Source organism: Monodon monoceros, unplaced genomic scaffold (genome assembly GCF_005190385.1).
Source record: "Monodon monoceros isolate NGI ecotype Baffin Bay Population unplaced genomic scaffold, NGI_Narwhal_1 Super_Scaffold_11, whole genome shotgun sequence".
NCBI lineage: Eukaryota > Metazoa > Chordata > Mammalia > Artiodactyla > Monodontidae > Monodon > Monodon monoceros.
In genome coordinates, this window is record NW_021703767.1 from 73741730 (window position 1) to 73763404 (window position 21675).

General features: G+C 51.7%; 1 protein-coding gene across 1 annotated transcript in view; it reads left to right on the top strand.

Moving 5' to 3' along the window:
- Positions 1–498: 498 nt before the first annotated feature.
- Positions 499–21675, top strand: part of TMEM44 (transmembrane protein 44) — a 35541-nt gene continuing 14364 nt past the window's right edge. Inside the window, exons 1-8 of the mRNA XM_029213628.1 lie at positions 499–688; positions 3555–3681; positions 5389–5482; positions 6581–6747; positions 6963–7049; positions 11712–11882; positions 14502–14642; positions 16249–16353. Of these exons, the coding sequence (XP_029069461.1) occupies positions 552–688; positions 3555–3681; positions 5389–5482; positions 6581–6747; positions 6963–7049; positions 11712–11882; positions 14502–14642; positions 16249–16353 (1029 nt within the window). The 5' untranslated portion in view covers positions 499–551. The remainder of the gene's footprint in view (positions 689–3554; positions 3682–5388; positions 5483–6580; positions 6748–6962; positions 7050–11711; positions 11883–14501; positions 14643–16248; positions 16354–21675) is intronic.

Below are 21675 nucleotides of genomic sequence, written 5' to 3' on the forward strand. Positions count from 1 at the left end.
TCGCGGGATCCCCAGCGCCCAAGCAAGCTCCCCAGGCGCCAAGTATGTATTGTTTGACTCAGGAAATATGGTAGGTTAATGAACGGACGAGGTGCCTCACAGTGCGCCGGCAGGTCACTGTATTCCGCTCTGGCCGCCGGGTTTGGGGGTGCGTGACAGCGAAGGGGTCCGCGGGAGCCGTGCTGCCGCTGTCTGGGGGGCGTGGGGCGCAGCCTTTGTGCAGAGGCTGCTCCCGGCTTCCGCCACTGGGGGGCGGCCTCCCGCCCGCCGACCCCCGACAATAGCGCGAGGAGTGGGAAGCCGCGCGTTCCCGGAAACTTTCCCCTCGAGTCTTGACCGCCGCCGCCCGCCCCCTGGAGCGCGGAGCTGGGCGCGCCTGTCTCCGGCCTGCGGTCGGCGCGCTCGGCTGGGGCCGCCGCGAAGGAACAGAACCGGAGAGGGAGACGCGCGGGGAGGCAGCGCCCGGGGCGGCGGGCAGCGGGGGGAGGCTGCGCGCGGGTCCCCGGCCAGGCGGAGGCGCGGGCACCGGGCCAGGCGGAGCCGAGACAGCCATGGGGGAGGCTCCCAGCCCCGCGCCCGCGCTCTGGGACTGGGACTACCTGGACCACTGCTTCGCCCGCCACCGTGTCTGCATCTCCTTCGGCCTGTGGATCTGCGCCTTCTCCTGCTGGATCGCCGTCCACGCGCTGTAATGGGGACTGGGGCCGGGCGGCGTCAGGGCGGGGACCGGGGCGGCCGCGGGGGGAAATGGGGCGCTGCCCCCTGCCAACTCGCGCTTGGAAACCTAGAGGGAAGGGGGCAGAAAGGGAGGATGCAGGAGGCAGCACAATTGCAGGATCGAGAGGAACATTTTGCTGTAGACTGAAATCAGATACTTCTTTCCGGATTCCACGCACAGGAGGCTGGGCTGGGAGCCAGCAGGAGGAGGCTGGGTGGTGCAGTGGACGGGGCCGTGGACTGGAAGCAGCCAGTCCTGGGTTCTAGTGTCAGCCTTTCCCCGTTTACTGGCCGTGTGAGCTGGGCGAGCTATAAGATCCCTGGGGCTCGTTTTACTCACGTAAATGGGGATGATAGCACATAGGACGGCTGGGAGGATCAAATAGTACTGGTAAAGCTCTTACTAAATGCTCATTAAACAGCATTATTATTGCTCCAACACTGCCATCAACCCTTGGCGGAGGGCAAGGGCCTTGGACAAGTCTCTCAATGTTTCTGGCCTCAATTTACTGGCCCTCTTAGCTGAGAAGAGGGGAGGCTAGTATCCGACTCTGGCCACAGACTTTGCCCTGGTCTGTCCGACACCTGGAGTGTTTTGGCCAAGTGGTCCCCATAACCTGGGTTCTAAGGGTGAAGTCTGGCTAAAGATGGTCTCCAGATCTTCTGCCACCCTGTCCCAAGCTCTGGAGGATGGTGCCACCCACGTATTCCCTGGAAGGGGAGAAGGACCACCCCTGAGGGAGGCTGACACCGGCTCACCTTTGACAGGCAGTCATGTTCCCCTCAGGCATTTGACGCTGGTGGAGAGATTCTGCAGCCCCACTGCCCAGTCCCTGGAATATGAATAAGAAGACACTTAGAACAGTTACTGAGGGCCTAGTGCTGCGTTAACTCACTGATCCCTGCCACAGCCCCATGGGGTAGGGACTGTCATTGACCCCGCTTAGATGAGAAGCCTGAGCTGCTGAGAGGTTAACTAACTTGCCTGAGTAAATAGGGAGAACCGAAATCCCAGAACCTACTAGAAAGGGGCAGGCTTGTGAGGTAAACTACCCAGATCAGAGGATGGGAACTAACAAGGCACTTTTTGTGCATTATCTCACTTGTCCCTCACCGCCACCCTCTAAAGCCAGTATTATTAGACGTCTTACCCTCCAGGAGCTAAGGCTTGGAGAGGTTAAGGAGCTCCCTCGAGAATGCCCAGTGGCCAGGCTGAGAGCACAGCCTCTGCCTTTTCGCCTTGCCTCAGCTGTGTGGGGACTGGGTCAGAGTCAGCCCGGGATACCTGACCCCTAAGAGCTGGGGAAGTGGCCGGAGAGCTGCAGGGCACACGCAGAGCCGCCACACGTGAAGCAGAGGCCTGCCGTTAACTCACCTTTCACCATAGGCCTCAGTTTTCTCCTTTCTCAAATGGGAGGGTTGAAATGAATTATTTCTTTTTTTAAATCAATTTATTTATTTATTTGTTTGTTTTATTTTTTTGGCTGTGTTGGGTCTTGGTTGCTGCGCACGGGCTTTCTCTGGTTGTGGTGAGCGGGGGCTACTCTTCGTTGTTGTGGTGCGCGGGCTTCTCATGGCGGTGGCTTCTCTTGTTGCAGAGCACGGACTCCAGGCGCGCAGGCCTCAGTAGTTGTGGCACACGGGCTCAGTAGTTGTGACTCGCGGGCTCTAGAGCGCTGGCTCAGTAGTTGTGGCGCACGGGCTTAGTTGCTCCGCGGCATGTGGGATCTTCCCAGACCAGGGCTCGAGCCCGTGTCCCCTGCATTGGCAGGCGGATTCTTAACCACTGCGCCATCAGGGAAGCCCTAAATGAATTATTTCTAATTTGGGTCCAACTCAGAGAGTCTCTAACGTAGGAGTCTTCACTCCTGGGCCTTGAAACAGTTTCAGGACCCAAATTAGCAGTTGGTATTCCCACTGTGAGCTTTGGGCTTCGGCTGGCTGGTTGGGGAATGTTTGGGAGCCCAATGGCCTTCTGTCCTCATTCATTAGTCCCAAGGGCTGATGCTCAGAACCAGCCATATGGTCCTAATGATGTAGAGTGAGTACCACCCTGTGGTTAAATGAAGTGAAAACAGAGCTGCAATCATGCCTCAGTTTCTCCACAGAAATGGAGCAGGGAAACATCTAGAATAAAGTATTTCCAAGATCCGATCAATGATGCTGACAGAGAGACATCTGGCCCCTTCCGGTCTGTCCTGCCTTCCTGCGCTTGTTCCTGGGGGTGGAAAGCGGGCAGTAAGGGAGAGAAGCCAGCAGTGGGGCCCCTAGGGGGAGGTCAGCCCAAAGTGCCATCGCAGCTTAGAGGAGTCTCCCCCGGTGTGTGAGGAACATGCACCCAAAATGAAATCAGTTTGGATGCAGCTGGCAGAAGCCAGGCCATTTCACTGCACAGATGGATTAGAAGGATTTCATTTTAATTTCAAAGAAGCAAGTTGCCTTTTTAATCCAGGCAATTAACTCTGCTCTGCAGTTTAACTGCAATGATTGGGTTACTTTTATAACCCTCCTGTTTCCTTTCAAAACATAAAAGCTGACAGCTCATTTGTCAGCACTGAGTGGTGGGTCATGAACTTGAGGCAGCCAGATTTGTAGGAGGAATTTCTTTCATCCTTTCACGAGGTCTGCCTCCTGCCATGGGCTTGTTGGTCAGAGGCTCGGAGGCTTTCCATCCTTTCTTTAACCACCTGTAAACTAAGGTCAAAACCACCTGCTGAATATCGGGAAGAAAGTGATTCTGAGGGACCTAAAGTCACAATTGCCCTTTTCAGACACCTGCTTTGGGAACCCAAACTCACGTCTCCGTGTTCTGCCCACACGCCTGTCTGTCCCCGCAGGCTTCTCTATCTGAGATGTGGGAAGAAATCCGGACGGGACCAGTCGGCGCTGTGTGCTGCCTGCTGCCTCCTGACCAGCCTGTGTGACACCATCGGGGCGATTCTGGCCAAACAGCTCACCATCCAGGTGTGTTGGGCCCACAGGTGACAGTGGTTTCTGTCTCGTTCCTTCCCCATGGGAGGCAGTTTCGCCTCAGGGCTTGTGCCCCTGCTGGCCTTCCTGCTCCTCCAATACCCACGTGGCTCACTGCTCACCTCCTTTAAGTCTTTGCTCAGATATCTCCTTCTCAATAAGGCCTCCCTGATCACCTGTTTAAAAGTGTGCCCTGCCCCTACCACAGGTGCTCCAGACAACCTCACCTTGCTCTAGTTTTCCCTAATATACCATCGACTTTACTTATTCATTATGTTTATGGCTTATTGTATGTTAACCCCTACTAGAATGTCAGCTCCATAAGGGCAAAAATTTTTATTCGCTACCATATCCCCATCACTTAAAACACCTGCTGACGCATAGTAGATATCCAGTAAAAAGGGATTGTTGTTTTTAGAGCCCAGGGCCCAGCCGCAGCTCAGGCAGGGGTGTCTGAATCCTTTCCCAGGTGGTGATGTGGGCTTTGGAGCAAGGGAGGAGCAGTCTCAAGTTTTTCCAAAGTCTAGACCCTCAAACATATCTGTGTAGAAGGGGCTTATCCCAAAACACATATCCCAGGGAGGACCTATGGGTCCCACTTCAGGGGGCTGGTCCTGGCCTTTTGCCATCCAGGTAGATGTGAAGGAGGGGAGCCTAGTGGTTGGACACAGGTTTGGAGAGTTCTAGGCCCTGCTGTGAGCAGCATTCTATCAGAAACAAATCACCTTTCCTTCTGGGAGCCCGTTGTCATTAGCTGATAGACTATAACGAGGCCTAGCTCAAGTCCAATAATAATAGCTGGTATTTATTAAATACTTAACTACGTACTTGACATTAAGGGCTTTTCATGTATTAACTCATTTCGTCCTCAAATCGACCTATGTCGTGGGTGCTCTCATTATCCCTGTTTTATACATGTGGAAACTGAGGCATAGCGAGGTTAAATAACCTTGCTAAAGTCACCCTCTAGTAAGTACAGAGTCAGGATTCAAACCCCAGAACGCATGCTTGTAAGCACCAAGTACAGTGGACCCTTGAACAACATGGGTTTGAACTGTGTGTGTCCACGTATACATGGATTTTTTTTTCAATAAATACACACTACGGCACTACAGGATCCACAGTTGGTTGAATCCATGGATGCAGAACCTCGGATACAGAGGGCTGACTGTAAAGTTATACTTGGAATTTCCACTGCAGAGGAGTCGGTGCCCCAACCCCTGAGTTCTTCAAGTGTCAACTATACTGTCAGTAGCTAGTGCATGTGTGGGTGGGTGCATTTTACTTTCGTCCAGTCGCTGGCCTAAGCAATTTCCCATGTATCGGCCCATACAATCTACTTAACAATGAGGGGGGCACTGTTATTATCCCTGCTTTCTAGATGAGGAAACCGAGGCCCAGGGAAGTTCAGTGGCTGGGCCAAAGTTGCACAGCAGAGACCATGCTGTCCAGTGGAAAGTGGGGCGGGCTGAGTTCTTATCCCATCTCTCTGATGGGCGTCTGCATAATGGGATTGGTTACTTAAGCACCCCATCTCCTCGTTAGTCAAATGGAGGTGATAACCAACCTTTCCTGGGGTCGGAGGTGTCCCTGGAAGCCCTACATCAGTGGAACACACGTGGTAGAGGAGAGCCAGAATGAGCGGTGCTACAGTTGCTGAAAGGTGTTTGAACACCAAGACCCCCTTTCCTTTGCTCCCAGGTCTTCACTGGTGTCTACCTAGCAGCTGTTGACCTGGTGAGCTTCGTGTCCATTCTCTTCCCAGTCTGCAGCTCCAAAGTCAAGTCCAGTTCAGGTAAGTGTGCCGCCATCCGTTCCTGTCTTCACCCATCCACTCATTTCATCCATCAGTGTGCTGAGTGCCTCTCCCTGTCACGCCCGAGCCTGGACCCTGCCAAATACAGACGAATGGGCGAGCTCCTTGGTTTCACCCAGAGCGGGGAGTCAGGGGCCTAAAAGGTAGTTAGCGCTGCTAGTAAGGGGGTGTGGGCACACAATGGGCAACCAGAGGAGGGGAGGGGCTGCAGGTGTCAGAGAAGGATGTGACGTCGGAACTGGGACCGCAAGGAAGGGCATTCCAGGTGAAAGGGCAGCATGGGCCGAGGTCAGGGAGGGGAGGGGGCGGGGCTTTGGGGATGGACAGTGATACTCAGTGTGCAAGTCCAGGGGCTCCAAGCGAAGCACCTGGGCTGCCTCAGGCCGATCGGGCGCTGGAAGTAACTGAGATGGGTTGAGTAGCCTTAAGTATGTGGGACTGGGACTTTCCTGAGAAGGGGCAGCAGTGTGCTCGGACCCTTGTCCCAAAGGGAAATGCTTGCATCAGGGGTGATGTAAGATGCTCTCAGCTGCTCGAGGCTGCCCAGAGGAGGAATGTTCTTTTTGGAATTGTTCAGAGGCGGATCTGTCTTCTATTTCAAGGAGACTTTCAAAGACGATGCTTATCCTACTCACAGCTTTGGTGCCTTGGCACCAGCGTGCCCACTCATAATACATTCACCAAGCTTGTGCCGGTTCCGCTCTGTGCCGGGCTCCGTGCGGATTCTAGCACTGGCCGGGCACAGTGCCTGCCTTCAGCGGTCTCCAGTCTAGGACGGGCGACTCTGTGTGCGTGCAGATGCATATGAAAAAGGATCACGTTGCCCTGCCTTGAAACATAAAACACTATGAGAGGCTGAGGAAGGGGAAGAGTGCCAGTCATGGGGGGTTGGGGGGATAAGGGGAAGGGGGGAAAACCCAACCACAGGCCCTTGAAGGGAGGTGAGGGGCTGGCCTGTGGAACAGTGTGGGAGCCCATCCTGGCCTCGGGTCTGGGGTCGACACCAGTTCTTCCCACGCAGCTGTCTGTTGAGTTCCAGATCCCGGGAGCCCTGTGGGATCTTGGTGTCTGTTGCAGGTCGGGGATCCCGGGAGAGAAAGAGGAGGCGGCAGCTCAGGGCCAGCATATTTGCCCTGGTCCTGCCGCTGAGCCTGGGCCCAGGCTGGGCTCTGTGGGCCGCTGTCCCGAAGGCTTCAGGCCCCATCCGAGGGCCGCAGCGGAGGCTGCTGGGAAGCCTGGTACAGGTGAGGTCGAGCCTGCTCAGGGGGACCTGACCGGGGGGGGGGGGGGGGGGGGGGGGGAATGCGGGCCCCTCCCCTTCTCCTAGTTCCAACAGATGCCCTGGAGGTGGGCGTCAGGGTTAGGCCTTGTTGGGAAGAACCTCCTAAAAGCAGAAAAGGATGGGCCTGGGGTGCATGGGCATCTCCTCAGGGTACTGAGTGTATCACCGTTCCCGCAGGACAATACTGAAATCCTTGGCTACCTGCTGGGCGGCATCGCAGCCTTGGGCTCCTGGGCTTCCCGGATCCCCCCACTCTCCAGAATCGTGAGTCTGGGGCCGGGACTGTGGGTCACCCTGGCAGGTCTTAGGGCATCTGGGAGCATCCTCCCAGCTCCAGGTCACCGGGGTGGAGAGGTGGTGTCTCCGTTCACATGTGCGCATGTGGGCGTGTACGTGGGTGTGTTTGCGTGTATACACGTGTGTGTGGGCAGCGAACAGCCGCCCCCAGGCCTCGGAGGGTCCTCAGGCTCACAGGGAGAGGGCACTGTGTTCTCTCCATTTCTCGTAGCAAATGAAAATCAGGCTCTCCGGAAGGAGCCCCTGAGTTTGGATGGATAAGCACCCCATTAAGGAACGAGAAGATCTGAGCTTTTAGAGAACAGGGTCATGCAGCTCCTGGGGTCTGTGTATTCGAGAGTGTCTTGTTGGCAGGTATTTTCCAGGCATCTGGGGTTAGGGAAGTCATGTGATGGCCAGTCCTTTGGGGGAACAGACGTGCCTTGAGATGCCCTGCTTGCCCTTGGGGAGCTCACAGTCTCCCCAAGGAAGACACAGAAATGGAAAGCAGGATGTTTGAATGCTCTAAGAAAGAATCAAATGTTTGGGGTTCTGGAAGAAAGAGAGAAGCCTCCTACATTATTCAAATGAGCGAGGGTGAAAACCGTTCACGCTGCCAGGCACTGGGTGCTGGCGCGGCCCCAGGTTGGCAGCGAAGGCCAGGTGGGGTCTGAGGAGGCAGAGGCGAAGGGAAGGCACTCAGCGCAGAGCAGAGTGTGCGGGAAAGGCCACCGAGGCAGGAGAGCGCCTGCCGAAGAGCCACATATTATGGACACGTGAAAATGGCGGGGCCTGACGCCAGAAATGTGACGGCCCATCATTTAGTCTTGCCCAAGAGCACTGTGGTTTAACAGCCATCCCAGGAGAGCAGGATTTGAGGAGGCGGGTGCTTAGTTGACCGCTCGTGGGAGCTGCAGCCTGAAACCTCCCGGGGCACAGGGCCTCATGAGCAAAGATGCTGTCTCCAGGGCAAGGGAGGGGAGCATGGGGAACACTGTGCTCAGTTCAGCCACCGCTGGGATGGGCCTCCAGGGTGTGGTCAGGGCTGGGAAGCCGTGTCACATGAGGACCTTTGAAGGAACAGCGGCAGTGCCCTGACCACCTGTATTAGTTTCCTGCTGCTGCCATAACAAAGTATCCCAGACTCTGAACAACAGAAACATACTGTCTTTAAGTCCTGGAGGCCAGAGGTCCGATACCAAAGTGTCAGCAGGGCCACACTCTTTCTGAAGGCCCTAGAGAGGGATCCGTTCCAGGCCTTTCTCTAAGCTTCTGGTAGTTCCTTGGCTGGTGGCAGCACAACCCCAGGATTTGTGTGGCGTTCTCCCTGTGTGTGTGTGTGTGTGTGTGTGTGTGTGTGTGGTCGCATGGCTTCCCTCCGTATGTTTCCGTGTCTGACTTTCCTCTTTTCACAAGGACACAGTCCTCTTGGATTAGAGCCACCGTAACAACCTCAGCTTACCTAGATCATCTGCAGAAACCCTGTTTCCACACAAGGCCACACTCACTACCTCTGGCGGCTGGGACTCCAACATCTTTTCAACCCATAACACCATCCCACCTAAAATAGCCCCAGGCCAGCCCCACCGCTGTGTCCCTCCCTCTGCTTAATTTTCTTCATCGCATTTATCACAGCCTGAATGAGCTCCTTTAGTTACTTACCAGGTTGCTGCCTGGTCCCCTAGCAGAGCATCAGCAGTGTGAGAGCAGTGCCCTTGTCTGTTTCATTTCTCACTGTGTTCCAGGTGCTTGGGGTCTGCCCAGGGTAGCTTCCAGCAGACACTTCTTAGTGAGTCACTGCATTTGGCCTAGAGAAAAGGAAGCTCACGGATACAGGAAACAGAGGGCTATCTTGGGGCAGAAAGAGCAGCCTTGTTCTTTGCAGTCTCGGAGAACAGGACCAAGACCAGAATCAATAACCAAGAGGTTACCGGGAGGGCCGCTTCCCGTTCGGTGAAAGGAAGAATTCCATGGGTTAGACACTTTTCCCAGTGCCTGGCATGTTGAGAACAGCTGGTGTTGTTATTCCTGCTTTAGGAGGTAGTGGGCTCACCACTAGAGGCATTCAAACCTGATGGCCCCTCGGCAAGAAGATAGAGGGGGATTGCAAGGGGACTGAGCTGGGCAGTCTCGGAGGGGCTGCCAGCCCTGAGTGTCTCTGGTCCCCTGAATAACCCAGAGCTAGGGTTCCCTCATTAGGGAGAAAGCCAGCAGGGTTGCAGTGCTAAGGGAAGCCAAGCCAGCCTGGACATGGGCCCTGGATCCCCCAGAAGCCGCTTCTAATTTACCCCTGCAGGGGGCGCTGAGGAGCAGCCTGGCTGGGTGGCTTTGGTGGGAAAAGTTCCCATTTTTCCAGGAGCAAGTCCTTGAACAGGACAAAGGGTGCGAAACACACACTGATCAGTAAAGCATTGTGCTGACAACACAGGGAATCATTGCTGCTGTAAGAGTGTCTGAGGCACAGCCCGCTTCCAGTCCCCAGCGTGGATTTGCCGGGAAGCCACCAGGCAGGTCGTCCTCCCAGCCGTCTGTCCTGACCTGCTAGACAGGCCTGTGTGTGCTGGAGAAATTCATACCACATCTCGAGTCGCCAAGCCAGTTCCAGCCTTCAAGCAGTGATGCTTGAAGCACAGCTGTGTGTGCAGCGCCGCAGGCGGAGCCCTCTGGACCCTAGTACCGACCCTGAGAAGAGCTTGAGTTCTGAGTCAGTGGGCGCTGGCCGTGGGTTGGCACGGGACTGAGAGCAGAGGGCTCCCCCAGCTTGGCCTCATCCAGCTCAGGGCGTAGCCCGGCTCTGCAAGTCACCTTCCCCTCTGACCATCAGTGTCCTCTGTAAAATGGGGGTGGGTGGACTGGAGGACCCCAAAGTCTTCCCCCCACAGCAGTGCTGCTGGGCCGTGTGAGGTGGGACGGGCTGATGGGAAGGGGTGACACTCTACCCGCAGCCTCTGGGGCCAGTGGGTCAGGGGCCACCGTCCCCAGCTGCGTGCCGTCTGCTCAGTGGGTGGCAGGCCAGAAACAGGGAGGCCCGGGAACAAAACTGGAAGAGATGCAGAGGGAGATGTAACACTCCTGAGGAATCTGTTTTTTCTTTCTTCCCCTTTCCTTGGCCGTGCTGTGCGGCTTGTGGGATCCTAGTTCCCCAACCAGGGATTGAACCCAGGCCCTTGGAAGTGAAGGCATGGAGACCCAACCACTGGACCGCCGGGGAATTCCCAGGAATCTTTTTTTTTTTTTTTTTGATTTTATTTTATTTATTTATTTTTGGCCGTGTTGGGTCTTCGTTGCTGCGCGCGGACTTTCTCTAGCTGCGGCGAGCAGGGGCTACTCTTCATTGCAGTGCGCGGGCTTCACATTGTGGTGGCGGAGCACGGGCTCTAGGCGCGTGGGCTTCAGTAGTTGTGGCACTTGGGCTCAGTAGTTTTGGCTCGTGGGCTCTAGAGTGCAGGCTCAGTAGCTGTGGCACACGGGCTTAGTTGCTCCGTGGCATGTGGGATCTTCCCAGACCAGGGCTCAAACCAGTTTCCCCTGCATTGTCAGGCAGATTCTTATCCGCTGTGCCACCAGGCAAGTCCCAGGAATCTTTTTGAGGGTTAAAATTAAAATGGAGAAAATAGGCTAAAACATGCTTTTTCTCTTGAATTTTTTCCATTCCTTAACCAAGGCCTGTATGTCTCTAAGTATAGTCATCTAATGAGCAAACTAAGTTTTATATATATATATATATATAATATAATTTATATTTATGTATTAATTTAAATACCTATGTAATTGTATATGATTGGAAATACATAATATTTGTATATATACTTAATGTGTATATAAAGTGACTTTAAACCTGTAAAGGATACTTACATATAAATATTGCATGTTTCCTTTTTTAAAAACCAATATTTCCATTGCTCATTCTCCAGAAATATCCCCTTGGCTTCAAAATTTCCAGAATGTTATCTCTAATTTTCCTGACTTTCCCGTCCCGCCTGGTTCAGAGTTGGTGGCCCCGAGGCGAGAAGAGTGGGCCCTTGGTTCTCCATAATTCAGTCTCCGTCCTGCTCTCCCCACTGACATTCACGAGCCCCTGCCCAGTGCTGGGTTCCAGGGCACCGAGATGGTGAGGACCTCAGCCCTGCTCTCAGGAGCCCTCTGTCTGTTGGACAGACAGATGTGTAAGGAGCTAAGTCATGATCAGGGTGAAAGGCACTCCAATAGAGGGATATGTTAGAGGTGTGAGGGACCCTGAAGAGGGAATAACTTGCTCCCCTTAGGGTGGAGGTGTTAAGGGATGGTTTCCCAGAGTTGGGTTTAAGCCAGGTTCTGAGGGATGAATAGGAGTTCACCAGACAAAGAAAACAGCTTTCTTTTTTTTTGGCCACGCCGTGCAGCTTGCAGGATCTTAGTTCGCCAACCAGGGATCGAACCCATGCCCTCTGCAGTGGAAGCGAGGAGCCCTAACCACTGGACTGCCAGGGAATTCCTGGAAGCAGCTTGAAGCCCAACAGAAGTGGCACCTCTGGGGACTGGCCATGGGCAGAGGGCTTGCCCTCCAGCCTCTTACATCACCAGGGGCCTGGGTCTTAGAATCAGCTTTAAGGGAGCTGAGGGAGGTGGCAGTGTTTCCTCCCAGCCCAGCCCCCTTCTCTCTCTGCCCAGTGCTGGGGTAGGACATTTCCCTCCATCTACCTGTGGACCCGGCTCCTGTCGGCCCTGGCTGGCCTCCTCTACGCCTCGGCCATCGTGGCCCATGACCGGCGGCCTGAATACCTGCTACGGGCCACACCCTGGTTCCTGACCTCCCTCGGCCGTGCAGCGCTGGACCTCGCCGTATCCACCCCAGGCCCGGGGGCTTGGCTGCTGTGCCTCATCTGCCCTCCTACCCTCTTGCTAGAAAGAATTCTTTCCCAGTAGCCAGGGTGGTGGTTTGAATCCTGGGGGAGGCAGACACAATTGCAATGTGCAGTTTTGTGCTTTGTGTCCTTTTAAAATTTTATTTATTTATTCATTTATTTGGTTGCACCGGGTCTTAGTTGTGGCAGGCTGGCTCCTTAGTTGCAGCTCGCTGGCTTCTTAGTTGCGGCATGCATGTGGGATCTAGTTCCCTGACAAGGGATCGAACCTGGGTGCCCTGCATTGGGAGTGCAGAGTCTTACCCACTGCGCCACCAGGGAAGTCCTTCCTCCTTTTTATTTATTTTTTAATAAGAAGAAATATCTCTTGACTGGAGCTTTGTGAAACAGCAGAGGGGAGTATGAAGCTTCCTGGCCTTGGGATCACAGAAGAGCCAGGCTCCTGTCTCGGTGCTGCTCCCCACCTGGATTGGTCCCCGTCCTCTGTGAACCTGTTTTCCTCACCTTTGCCTTGTCTTCTCACAGGCTGGGAAGGGCTTTGCAAGCTGACCTGCCCTACACGAGTGATCATCTGTTTTCTGTCCTCTTCGGTGCTGGAGCCTGGGGTGGGGAAGCAGAGAGAAAAGCTGTCAGTGATCGCTGAGCCCCTTTCTGATCCCCAAGGGGGTGTTGCCTGATGCGCTGACACCCCAGTGACCTTGGTGTGAGGGCCTCAAGGGCAAGCTAAGCTCAGACAGTGGCGAGTTGGAGATGCTGGGTGGGGTTGGGGGAGGGGTGGAAAACCTGTGGATTTAGCATAAATAGTTTAGAAATGGATTTTCTCACATACTATTTGAGTCTGCAAGGGCTGCCGTAACACATAACCACAAACGTGATGGCTTAAACCACAGGAATTTATTCTCTCAGCTTTGGAAGCCAGAAGTCCGAAATCCAGGTGGAGCCATACTCTCTCCAGAGGTTCTAGGGGAGAATCTTTCACTGACTCTTCCAACTTCTGGTGGCTCCTGGCGTTCCCTGGCTTCTGGCAGCATAATTTTTTTTTCTTAACATCTTTATTGGAGTATAATTGCTTTACAATGGTGTGTTTGTTTCTGCCTTATAACAAAGTGAATCAGCTCTACATATACATATGTCCCCATATCTCTTCCCTCTTGCGTCTCCCTCCCTCCCACCCTCCCCATCCCACCCCTCTAGGTGGTCACAAAGCACCGAGCTGATCTCCCTGTGCTATGTGGCTGCTTCCCACTAGCTATCTATTTTACATTTGGTAGTGTATATATGTCCATGCCACTCTCTCACTTCATCCCAGCTTACCCTTCTCCCTCCCTGTGTCCTCAAGTCCATTCTCTACGTCTGCGTCTTTATTCCTGTCCTGCCCCTAGGTTCATCAGAACACTTTTTTTTTTTTTTTAGATTCCATACATATGTATTAGCATACGGTATTTGCTTTTCTCTTTCTGACTTACTTCACTCTGTATAACAGTCTCTAGGTCCATCCACCTCACTACAGATAACTCAATTTCGTTTCTTTTTATGGCTGAGTAATATTCCATTGTATATATGTGTCACATCTTCTTTATCCATTCATCTGTCGATGGACACTTAGGTTGCTTCCATGTCCTGGCTATTGTAAATAGAGCTGCAATGAACACTGTGGAACATGACTCTTTTTGAATTATGGTTTTCTCAGGGTATATGCCCAGTAGTGGGATTGCTGGATCATATGGTAATTCTATTTTTAGTTTTATAAGGAACCTCCATACTGTTCTCCATAGTGGCTGTATCAATTTACATTCCCACCAACAGTGCAAGAGGGTTCCCTTTTCTCCACACCCTCTCCAGCATTTATTGTTTGTAGAGTTTTTGATGATGGCCATTCTGACTGGTACGAGGTGATACCTCATTGTAGTTTTGATTTGCATTTCTCTAATAATTAGTGATGTTGAGCATCCTTTCATGTGTTTGTTGGCCATCTGTATGTCTTCTTTGGAGAAATGTCTATTTAGGGCTTCTGTCCATTTCGGGATTGGGTTGTTTGTTTTCTGATATTGAGTTGGCAGCATAATTTTAATTTCTGCCTCCATCTTCACCTGGCCTTTTTCCCTTTGTGTATCTCTGCATTACTTCTCTTCTTCCTGTGAGGTTCCTGCCACAGGACTTACCTTATCCACCCTAATCCACTACCACCTCATCTTAACTAATTATATCAGCAAAGACCCTGTTTCCAAATAAGATCACATTCTGAGGTTCTGAGTGGATATGAATTTTGGGAGGACACTATTCAACCCACTACGTGTACTGTCCTTGTAAGCCAGGGAAAATGGTTTTCAAAATCCTTTTGTGTAACAGGTATCTACTAAGTGCTTGTTAGCGGCAGTGTCTGGCTGGGTACTGGGCCCTCAGGGGGACAGGAGCTAGAGAGTGTCAGACCTGGCTCTGTCCTCAGATGAGCTGTGTCTGTTCTGGGGCCGACCCGACCAGATGATCCCGGGGAGGTAAGGAACCAGCCCAGGATGGAGCCCTCAGGGTGCAGAGGTGAAGGCAGCACCGGTGGCTGAAGTTCTCCGCCTCCGTGGACCTTAACTTCACTTCTCAGATCATTTTCCTTTCCTGGGTGATGAAGAGCAAGCTGAGGCATGCTTTGGGATTTGCCTCTGAAGCCAGAGAGAATGCCGACACCCAAGCCCTTTTGACCTGTGCAGAGAAGGAGGAAGAAAACCAGGAGGCAAGGACCGAGGCAAGGTCTCACAGCTGGACGGGGCCCCCCGGTGTTTGTGCACAGCATGGGCAGAGGCAGCGAGCCTCACCGGGGCCGGGCCTGGGAATCCTGGGGGTCCCCACGAGCTTGGCCAGTTGGTCACTTTAAAAAACTACTGTTATGCGCAATGCTGAGTGCCCTGAATAAGTAGGATCCTCTGTTTTCCCAAGTACAAAATATTTTTTAAGTTTGCTATTATGCTATTTGGTAATTTACATGTATATATTTAAGTTCACATACTATATAAATTAATACGTTAGTTTAGAAGTAATGTGCTTTTTGCCCTCATTTCGTAAAAACTTAAGTTCCCACTTTTGCATGCATCTGACAGCCACAGCATCGCCACCACTAACACAGCTTTTTTTTTTAAGTTGGTATCACTAAAAAGCTGATTTTTAAAAGTGCTGCTTACAAATGACATCCACCCTTTACAATTATGTCATACCAGTAAATGTGTCTGTCTCTGTCTTTTGCTGATTTAATCAGGTGACCCCTCTAAGTAAGCAGAGCTACGCTAACTGAGGCAATTTTTCTTTGTCAAAAGTCCTTGGTTGCAAATAGTTGACAAACTGCCTCATAATAATAAGAGAGCTTGTAAAGAGTTGAACATAAAGCAGCTCCCCCTTTTCTAAGATCATTTTTTGAGGAAAAAAAGTCTCACCTACTACCTGGACTCCTCACTACCTTCATTTCTTTCAGAGTAGAAATGAGGCTCCGTGTGAGTGAACCGGGCCCCCTCCTCCGAATTTTCTAGGTTTAACAGTGTAATCTGACTGAGTTAATGAAGTAGAAGATAGTGTGGGTATGACCAAGGTAAAAGGGGAGCTACAGGTGCTTAGACCAAAGATCCAAGTTCCCGGGAAGGCTCTAGTGGGAAGTTATTTTCATTCCATTCTAGAAACTGTTACAAAATTATATCCCAACGGGGAGCTAAGGTATTTAGAGAGCCCTGTGTGTGTTTAGTATTTTGAAGAGGGGAAGTGGAGCCTTTGTAATCTCTTCAGCAGTCTTTCCATCAGTGGTTCTCAAAGTGTGGTCCCCGGACCAGCACTGCCTGCAAACTTGTTAGAAATGCAAATCTTAGGGCTCCACCCAGCTCTACCAAATCCAAAACTCGGGGTGTTTTTATAAGTCCTCTGGGTGCTTCTGGTACCCAGTAAAGTTCAAGAACCACACTGCTTTACAAAAGCGTTTATTTAGCACCCACTTCAGTGATTCCCAAACTTTGCCATACTTTAGAATTATCTGGGGGGCTTTTAAACTCTGCAAGTCACATCCATACCAATTAAATCAGAATGTCTGGTGTGGGGCGGGGTGGGGGGGTGAGAGCTAAACTTCAGTTGTTTGTTTTTTTAAGAAGCCCAGGTGATTCCACGGTGCAGCAAAGTTTGGGACCCACCCACCTACTGTGACCTCAAAGAGACAGATAAGATACATCTTATAGGAAGCAGAAAGTGAGATGTGCCATAAAAGAACAGAAAAAAATACTGTAGGGGTTCTTTTGAAGAAACTGGGATCCTGTTTTGAGAAAAGGTCTCCTGACTTTAAGAATCCCCCTTTCTGTCTCCCCATCCCCGCTTGAAAGAATTCGGACTGGGTGCCTCTCACCACGCTTCCTTACTGCAAGCCCCTCAAGAGGATGGCAGCTGTCAGCCGCTACCTGGAGCTGACCATCGAGCCTGTGCAGGAGGTAAGTGGCTGTGGGCCACAGCCGGGTGTCCAGAAGGGTGGGAGGTAGTCCTGGAAGGCTTCCTGGAGGAAGTGACACTTTAGCTGCAGGAGGGGCGGAATGAGGCAGGAAAGCCTGTAAAAAGAGGAAGGAACTCTCAGAGGCCTTGGTGGGGGGCGGGCGGTGGCGGTCAGATGAAGGGGAGCTCAGAGATGAAAGGGTGGAGGCGGGGTAAGTGTGAGATCGCAGAGGGTGACGGGAGTTCAGGAGGCTTCAGGACTAGAGACTCAGGGTCAGACGTGCATTTTAGAGCCGTCACTCAGGCAGTGTTGGGGGGCAGACTAGGGAGTGGAGACTAGAAGCAAGGGGGTCAGTGAGGGACAGTTGTAAGTCCAGGAAAGACATGGTGTGGCCTGAACCAAGGCTGCAGCCGATGGAGAAGCAGAGCTGCAGTGGAGTCGGCAGGTAGAGCAGTGGGGGCAGTGAGGATGTGGTGGTGAAGAGGACCGCATGCTCCAGATGACTCCCAGGGTTCTGCACGGGGGGCCTTCAGGAGGAAGAGGGTTGGAGGGAAAGAGGCGACAAGAAGCCCACTCCATGTCCCACACCCCACTAAGTCGTTCCTGTCGAGGCTACAGCGACCTCCCAGTTGCTAAATCCCGGGGTCATTTCTGTCCAGTTGAGGTTCAACTCGTTTGGCCACCTGCTTCTTCTGATTTCTGGGCCCCTCCCTGTCCTGGTTTTTCTGCCACCCTCACCTCTGCGGGCTCCTCCTGGTGAGCGGACTTCAAGGTTGCAGTACCCCAGCTCCGCCTCAGGAGGGCTCCCTTCTCTGGGTACGCTCTTCCAGTCCCACAGCCCTACCTGCCAGCTCTGGCTGATTTCCCTGGCCTGTGTCTTCATCCTTTTCCTCTCCTTCAGTTCCAGTCTTGACTGCCCCACTACCTCTTCATCCTCCCTCTTCTTCGTCACCATGTGACATCTCACACGTGCCGTGTCCAATACAGAATTCTGGATTTCCATGTCCAGACCGGCTCCTCTCCCCATCTTCCTCATGTCAGTAAGCGACACCACTGTCTGTGCAGTGGGTCAAACTCAGATTCCTCTCTTTCCCTCACTATACGCCCGTGCCCATATCACCCATCTGTGAGTCTTGCAAATACTTCTTTTAAAGTAGGTCCAACCTAGAGATTATCATACTGAGGGAAGTAAGTGAGACAGAGAAAGACAAATATCATATCACTTATATGTGGAATCTAAAAAATATTACCCCCCCAAATTACAAATGAACTTATTTACAAAACAGAAACAGACTCACAGACGTAGAAGACAAACTTACGGTTACCAAAGTGGAAGGGTAGGGGGAGGGATAAATTGGAAGTATGGGATTAACAGATGCACACAACCATATATAAAATAGGTAAACGACAAGATTTTACTGTATAGCACAGGGAACGGTATTCAATATCTTGTAATAAGCTGTAATAGAAAAGAATTGGAAAAAAGAATCTAGGTATATTCATATAAATAGGTAGAAATGAATCACTTTTCTGTACACCTGAAACTAACACAATATTGTAAATCAACTATACTTCAATAAAGAAAGAAAAAAACAAGTAGATCCAGGAGCCTCCTAACTGCTATTCTTGTCCCACCCCCTCCATTTACAACCAGTAACCAGAAGGGTCTCTTACAAATGTAAATGACATCTTGTTCGTCTTTGGTTTAAAACACTCCTCTGGCTTCCCATTTCACGCAGAATAAAATCTAATCTCGTGACACAGCCCCGCGCTTTCCCCCTCCCTCACTGCCTCCTATTCTCCCCTCTTCACTTCTCTCTGCACAGAATTTCTCTCCGTTCCTCTGCCTACATGCTCTTCCTCCTGATTTTTTGCATGGATGCTTCTTTCTTGTCTTTCCAATTTCAGTAAAAATGTCACCTTCTCCTTCCCCCACCACTCATTCTGTGGAAAAGTTGCTTCCACCTCTCTGCTGTTTATTTTATTACCTTTTAAAATGCTCTGCAAAGCACTTATTGTGATCTTTTACTTTTGTTTGTTTTCTGTTTCCTGCTGGGATATAAACTTTGTCTCCTTCTGTCTTGTTTGCCAAAACCCTGGTGTGTCAGGTCACGGGCTCTCCGTACAGGTGTGTTTGGAACCCAGAGTGCAGTGATAGCCGCCCCGCTGGGCTGCCCCTGGGACGTGCTGACGCTCAGACTTTGGGCCTGAGAGAGGAGTTTTACTCTTTGCTGTTGCTCCTTGGAAAGTGGGTGTAAATAACCTGTATGTGACGTAAGTGAAGTTCTGGGAGGTTTGGAGCACGCTTTCACGATTAAGAGTCCACTTCGGCCATTAAGCTCTTTTTCTGTCCAGAGGGTGGGTGATGGAAAGCCCTGGGGAAAGCACAGGGAGCCCTGGCAGCATCTGGCCAACGCTTTGCACTAGAAATTTTTAAATCGTGGAACTTGTGAAAAATAATAGTGCAAAAGCTGCATTCACTTGAACCCTTCCAGTACCTGAATCTTGAGTGGATGCCCACTGGAGAGCAGACTCCTTGAGAGAAGACTGTGTTCCTCTTCTGTTCTCTTCCACTGAGGCCGGCCAGCACATTTTTGAGGAAATACTTCCATTCGGCCTCTTCCTTCTGTGTCCACCAGAGGGCAAGAGTTGCCTCCAAGACAGCTCCCAGCAGGGAGCCAGGAGCCCCGCCCTCTAGCCTGGGCAGAAGCCGCCTCCCTGGGCTCTAGGGTCATCATTCGCATGGTGGTCTGTTTACTGAGGACTAACTACTTGCCAGGCTCTGAGTAAATAATAACAGCCAACACTTCCATGGTGCTTATTGTACTTACTGGTCACAGTGCTTGGAGTACTGGTCTAAGTGCTTTACATAGATCAACTCGTTTAATCCAACAGCGAACCCTTGAGGTATTATGCTCATTTTACAGAGAAGGAAAATGGGGCCCAGAGAGGTTAAGCAACTTGCTCAAGGTCACACAGTTTGTTGGTGGTAGAACCAGGATTCAGAACTGTCTCTGCCGAGTCTGTGCCTTTGACCAAAATGCTATGCTGCTTCTTACTCGGCATGATGGCTGACACCAAGTAAGCGCTTGATAAACGTTTTTTTACAATTATTAGCAACGCAGATTCTTATAACAACCTGAGGTAGATACTATTATTATTTCTATTGTCATTTATTAATAGTTAATCATTTTATTATTCTTTTTTTTTTTTTTTTTTTTTTTGTGGTACCTGGGCCTCTCACTGTTGTGGCCTCTCCCGTTGCGGAGCACAGGCTCCGGACGTGCAGGCTCAGTGGCCATGGCTCACGGGTCCAGCCGCTCCGCAGCATGTGGGATCTTCCCGGACCAGGGCACAAACCCGTGTCCCCTGCATCGGCAGGCGAACTCTCAACCACTGTGCCACCAGGGAAGCCCTTCTTCTTCTTCTTCTTTTTTTTAAAAAATATTTATTTATTTTTGGCTGCATTGGGTCTTCGTTGCTGCCCACGGGCTTTCTCTAGTTGCGGTGCACGGGATTCTCATTGCGGTGGCTTCTCTGTTGCGGAGCACGGGCTCTAGGCGTGCAGGCTTCAGTAGTTGTGGCACTCAGGCTCAGTAGCTGTGGCTCCCGGGCTTTAGAGTGCAGGCTCAGTAGTTGTGGTGCATGGGCTTAGTTGCTCCGCGGCATGTGGGATCTTCCCAGACCAGGGCTCGAACCCATGTCCCTTGCATTGGCAGGCGGATTCTTAACCACTGCTCCACCAGGGAAGCCCCCCTTATTATTCTTTTAAAATGAGGCACAGGGAGGATTAACTCACTTGCCCAAGATCCCATAGTTAGAAAATCACAGGAATAGGTTTCAGACTAATCCTGTCTGACTCTGGCACCTGAGCTTTTATACAGAGGACATGCTTTTTATGCCGCCGTTTCATGCCACCATTTCATGCCTGCTGCATTAGCAAATTATTTTCTTTTTTTCATGAGACTGTCCCGATGGGCATGTTGTGGTGATATTGGTACCCTGTTGCCATGTGCCTTGATACACGTCCTGTTTGAACTACCATCAGGAAGTGGGCAAAAGAGCCAGAGTGGTGCTCACTCTTGCCAGCATCACCTCCCGAGCGCTGGTCAAGGAGAGATTTTCCAAGAGATGCAGCTGGGGTCAGGCTGAGCCTAGGAGGCCGAGGGTATGGGGTCCTAGGAGTCAACAGCTTGCAGCATTTGAAAACTCCATTTTATCTGTTGACTCAGGTGTGGTCAGACCTGAGGAATTTATAGATTCTTTCCTTTGTTGTGGCCTGGGAGGCCTCTGCTGCCCCGCCTGCCCCCCTCTCCCACCCGGAAAGCTGTCTTTGTCTCCTTTGTGGACTTTCCTCCCTTCCAGCCGACTCTCACAGGGAACTGTGCCCTTGACCCATCCAGGGCTGGAGCCCTGCGTGATTTGGGGACCAGTACGAGCAGCTGTTCTTGTGTGTCCAGGACGTTTACTAAACCTAAGCCCCGTGACACCAGTTCAAAGGAAGCAAGGCAGGGGTTACCAACCCCTTCTATAGATTAGGAAACTGAGACTCAGGAGGATAAGTTTTTTGCCGAGGTCATATGGTTAGTTGGTGGAAGATACGGTCCAGAAGGTGGGTTATTCCCCCTGTGCTGTGTCAGTGGGATGACTGCCCGGCTCTGAGCCCAGCCCAGAGCCTTGAGGATCTCTGGGGAAACCCTTGTGAGGCCTGTGGGAGGAAGCTCTCTTCTGAGATAGATGGACAGACAGGTAATCTCACAAGTTTCTTCTTCCCTTAACCCTTCCCAGCTCACTCTCATAGGCTGCTGGCGGGTGCGTTGGTTAAGCCTCTATGGAGCACACGTTTGGCAAGAGCTATCCAAATTACAAGCGCTCATACCCTCTGATCCAGCAGTTCCACTTCTAAGAATTTATCCTTTATATCCTGAAATTTTTAATGTACGGTATAATTGACTGCAGCCAGGGTTGATTGTAAAAGCAAGAGACTGGGAATATCCTGTCCCTCAGCAGGGGACTGGTTTGAATAGCCTGTGAACATCTGTACAGTGCTACCAAAAAACACTGCTATGAAACTACTTCCAAGGCATGTTGTTAAGTGGAATAAAGCAAGATGCATAAGAGAGTATAGAGTGTACTACTGTTAGTGGAAATGGGGGAAATATGTACATGCATTTGCTCGCGTGTGCACAGACTATCGGGGAGGACACACAAAGGAGGGCCGGCTGCCTCTGAGGAGGAGCTGAGTGGCCGCAGGAGGAGGGTGGAGGCGGCTGCGTCCTTTCGTGCCTTTTGAATGCTGAAGCACGTGGATGCTCTGACAGTG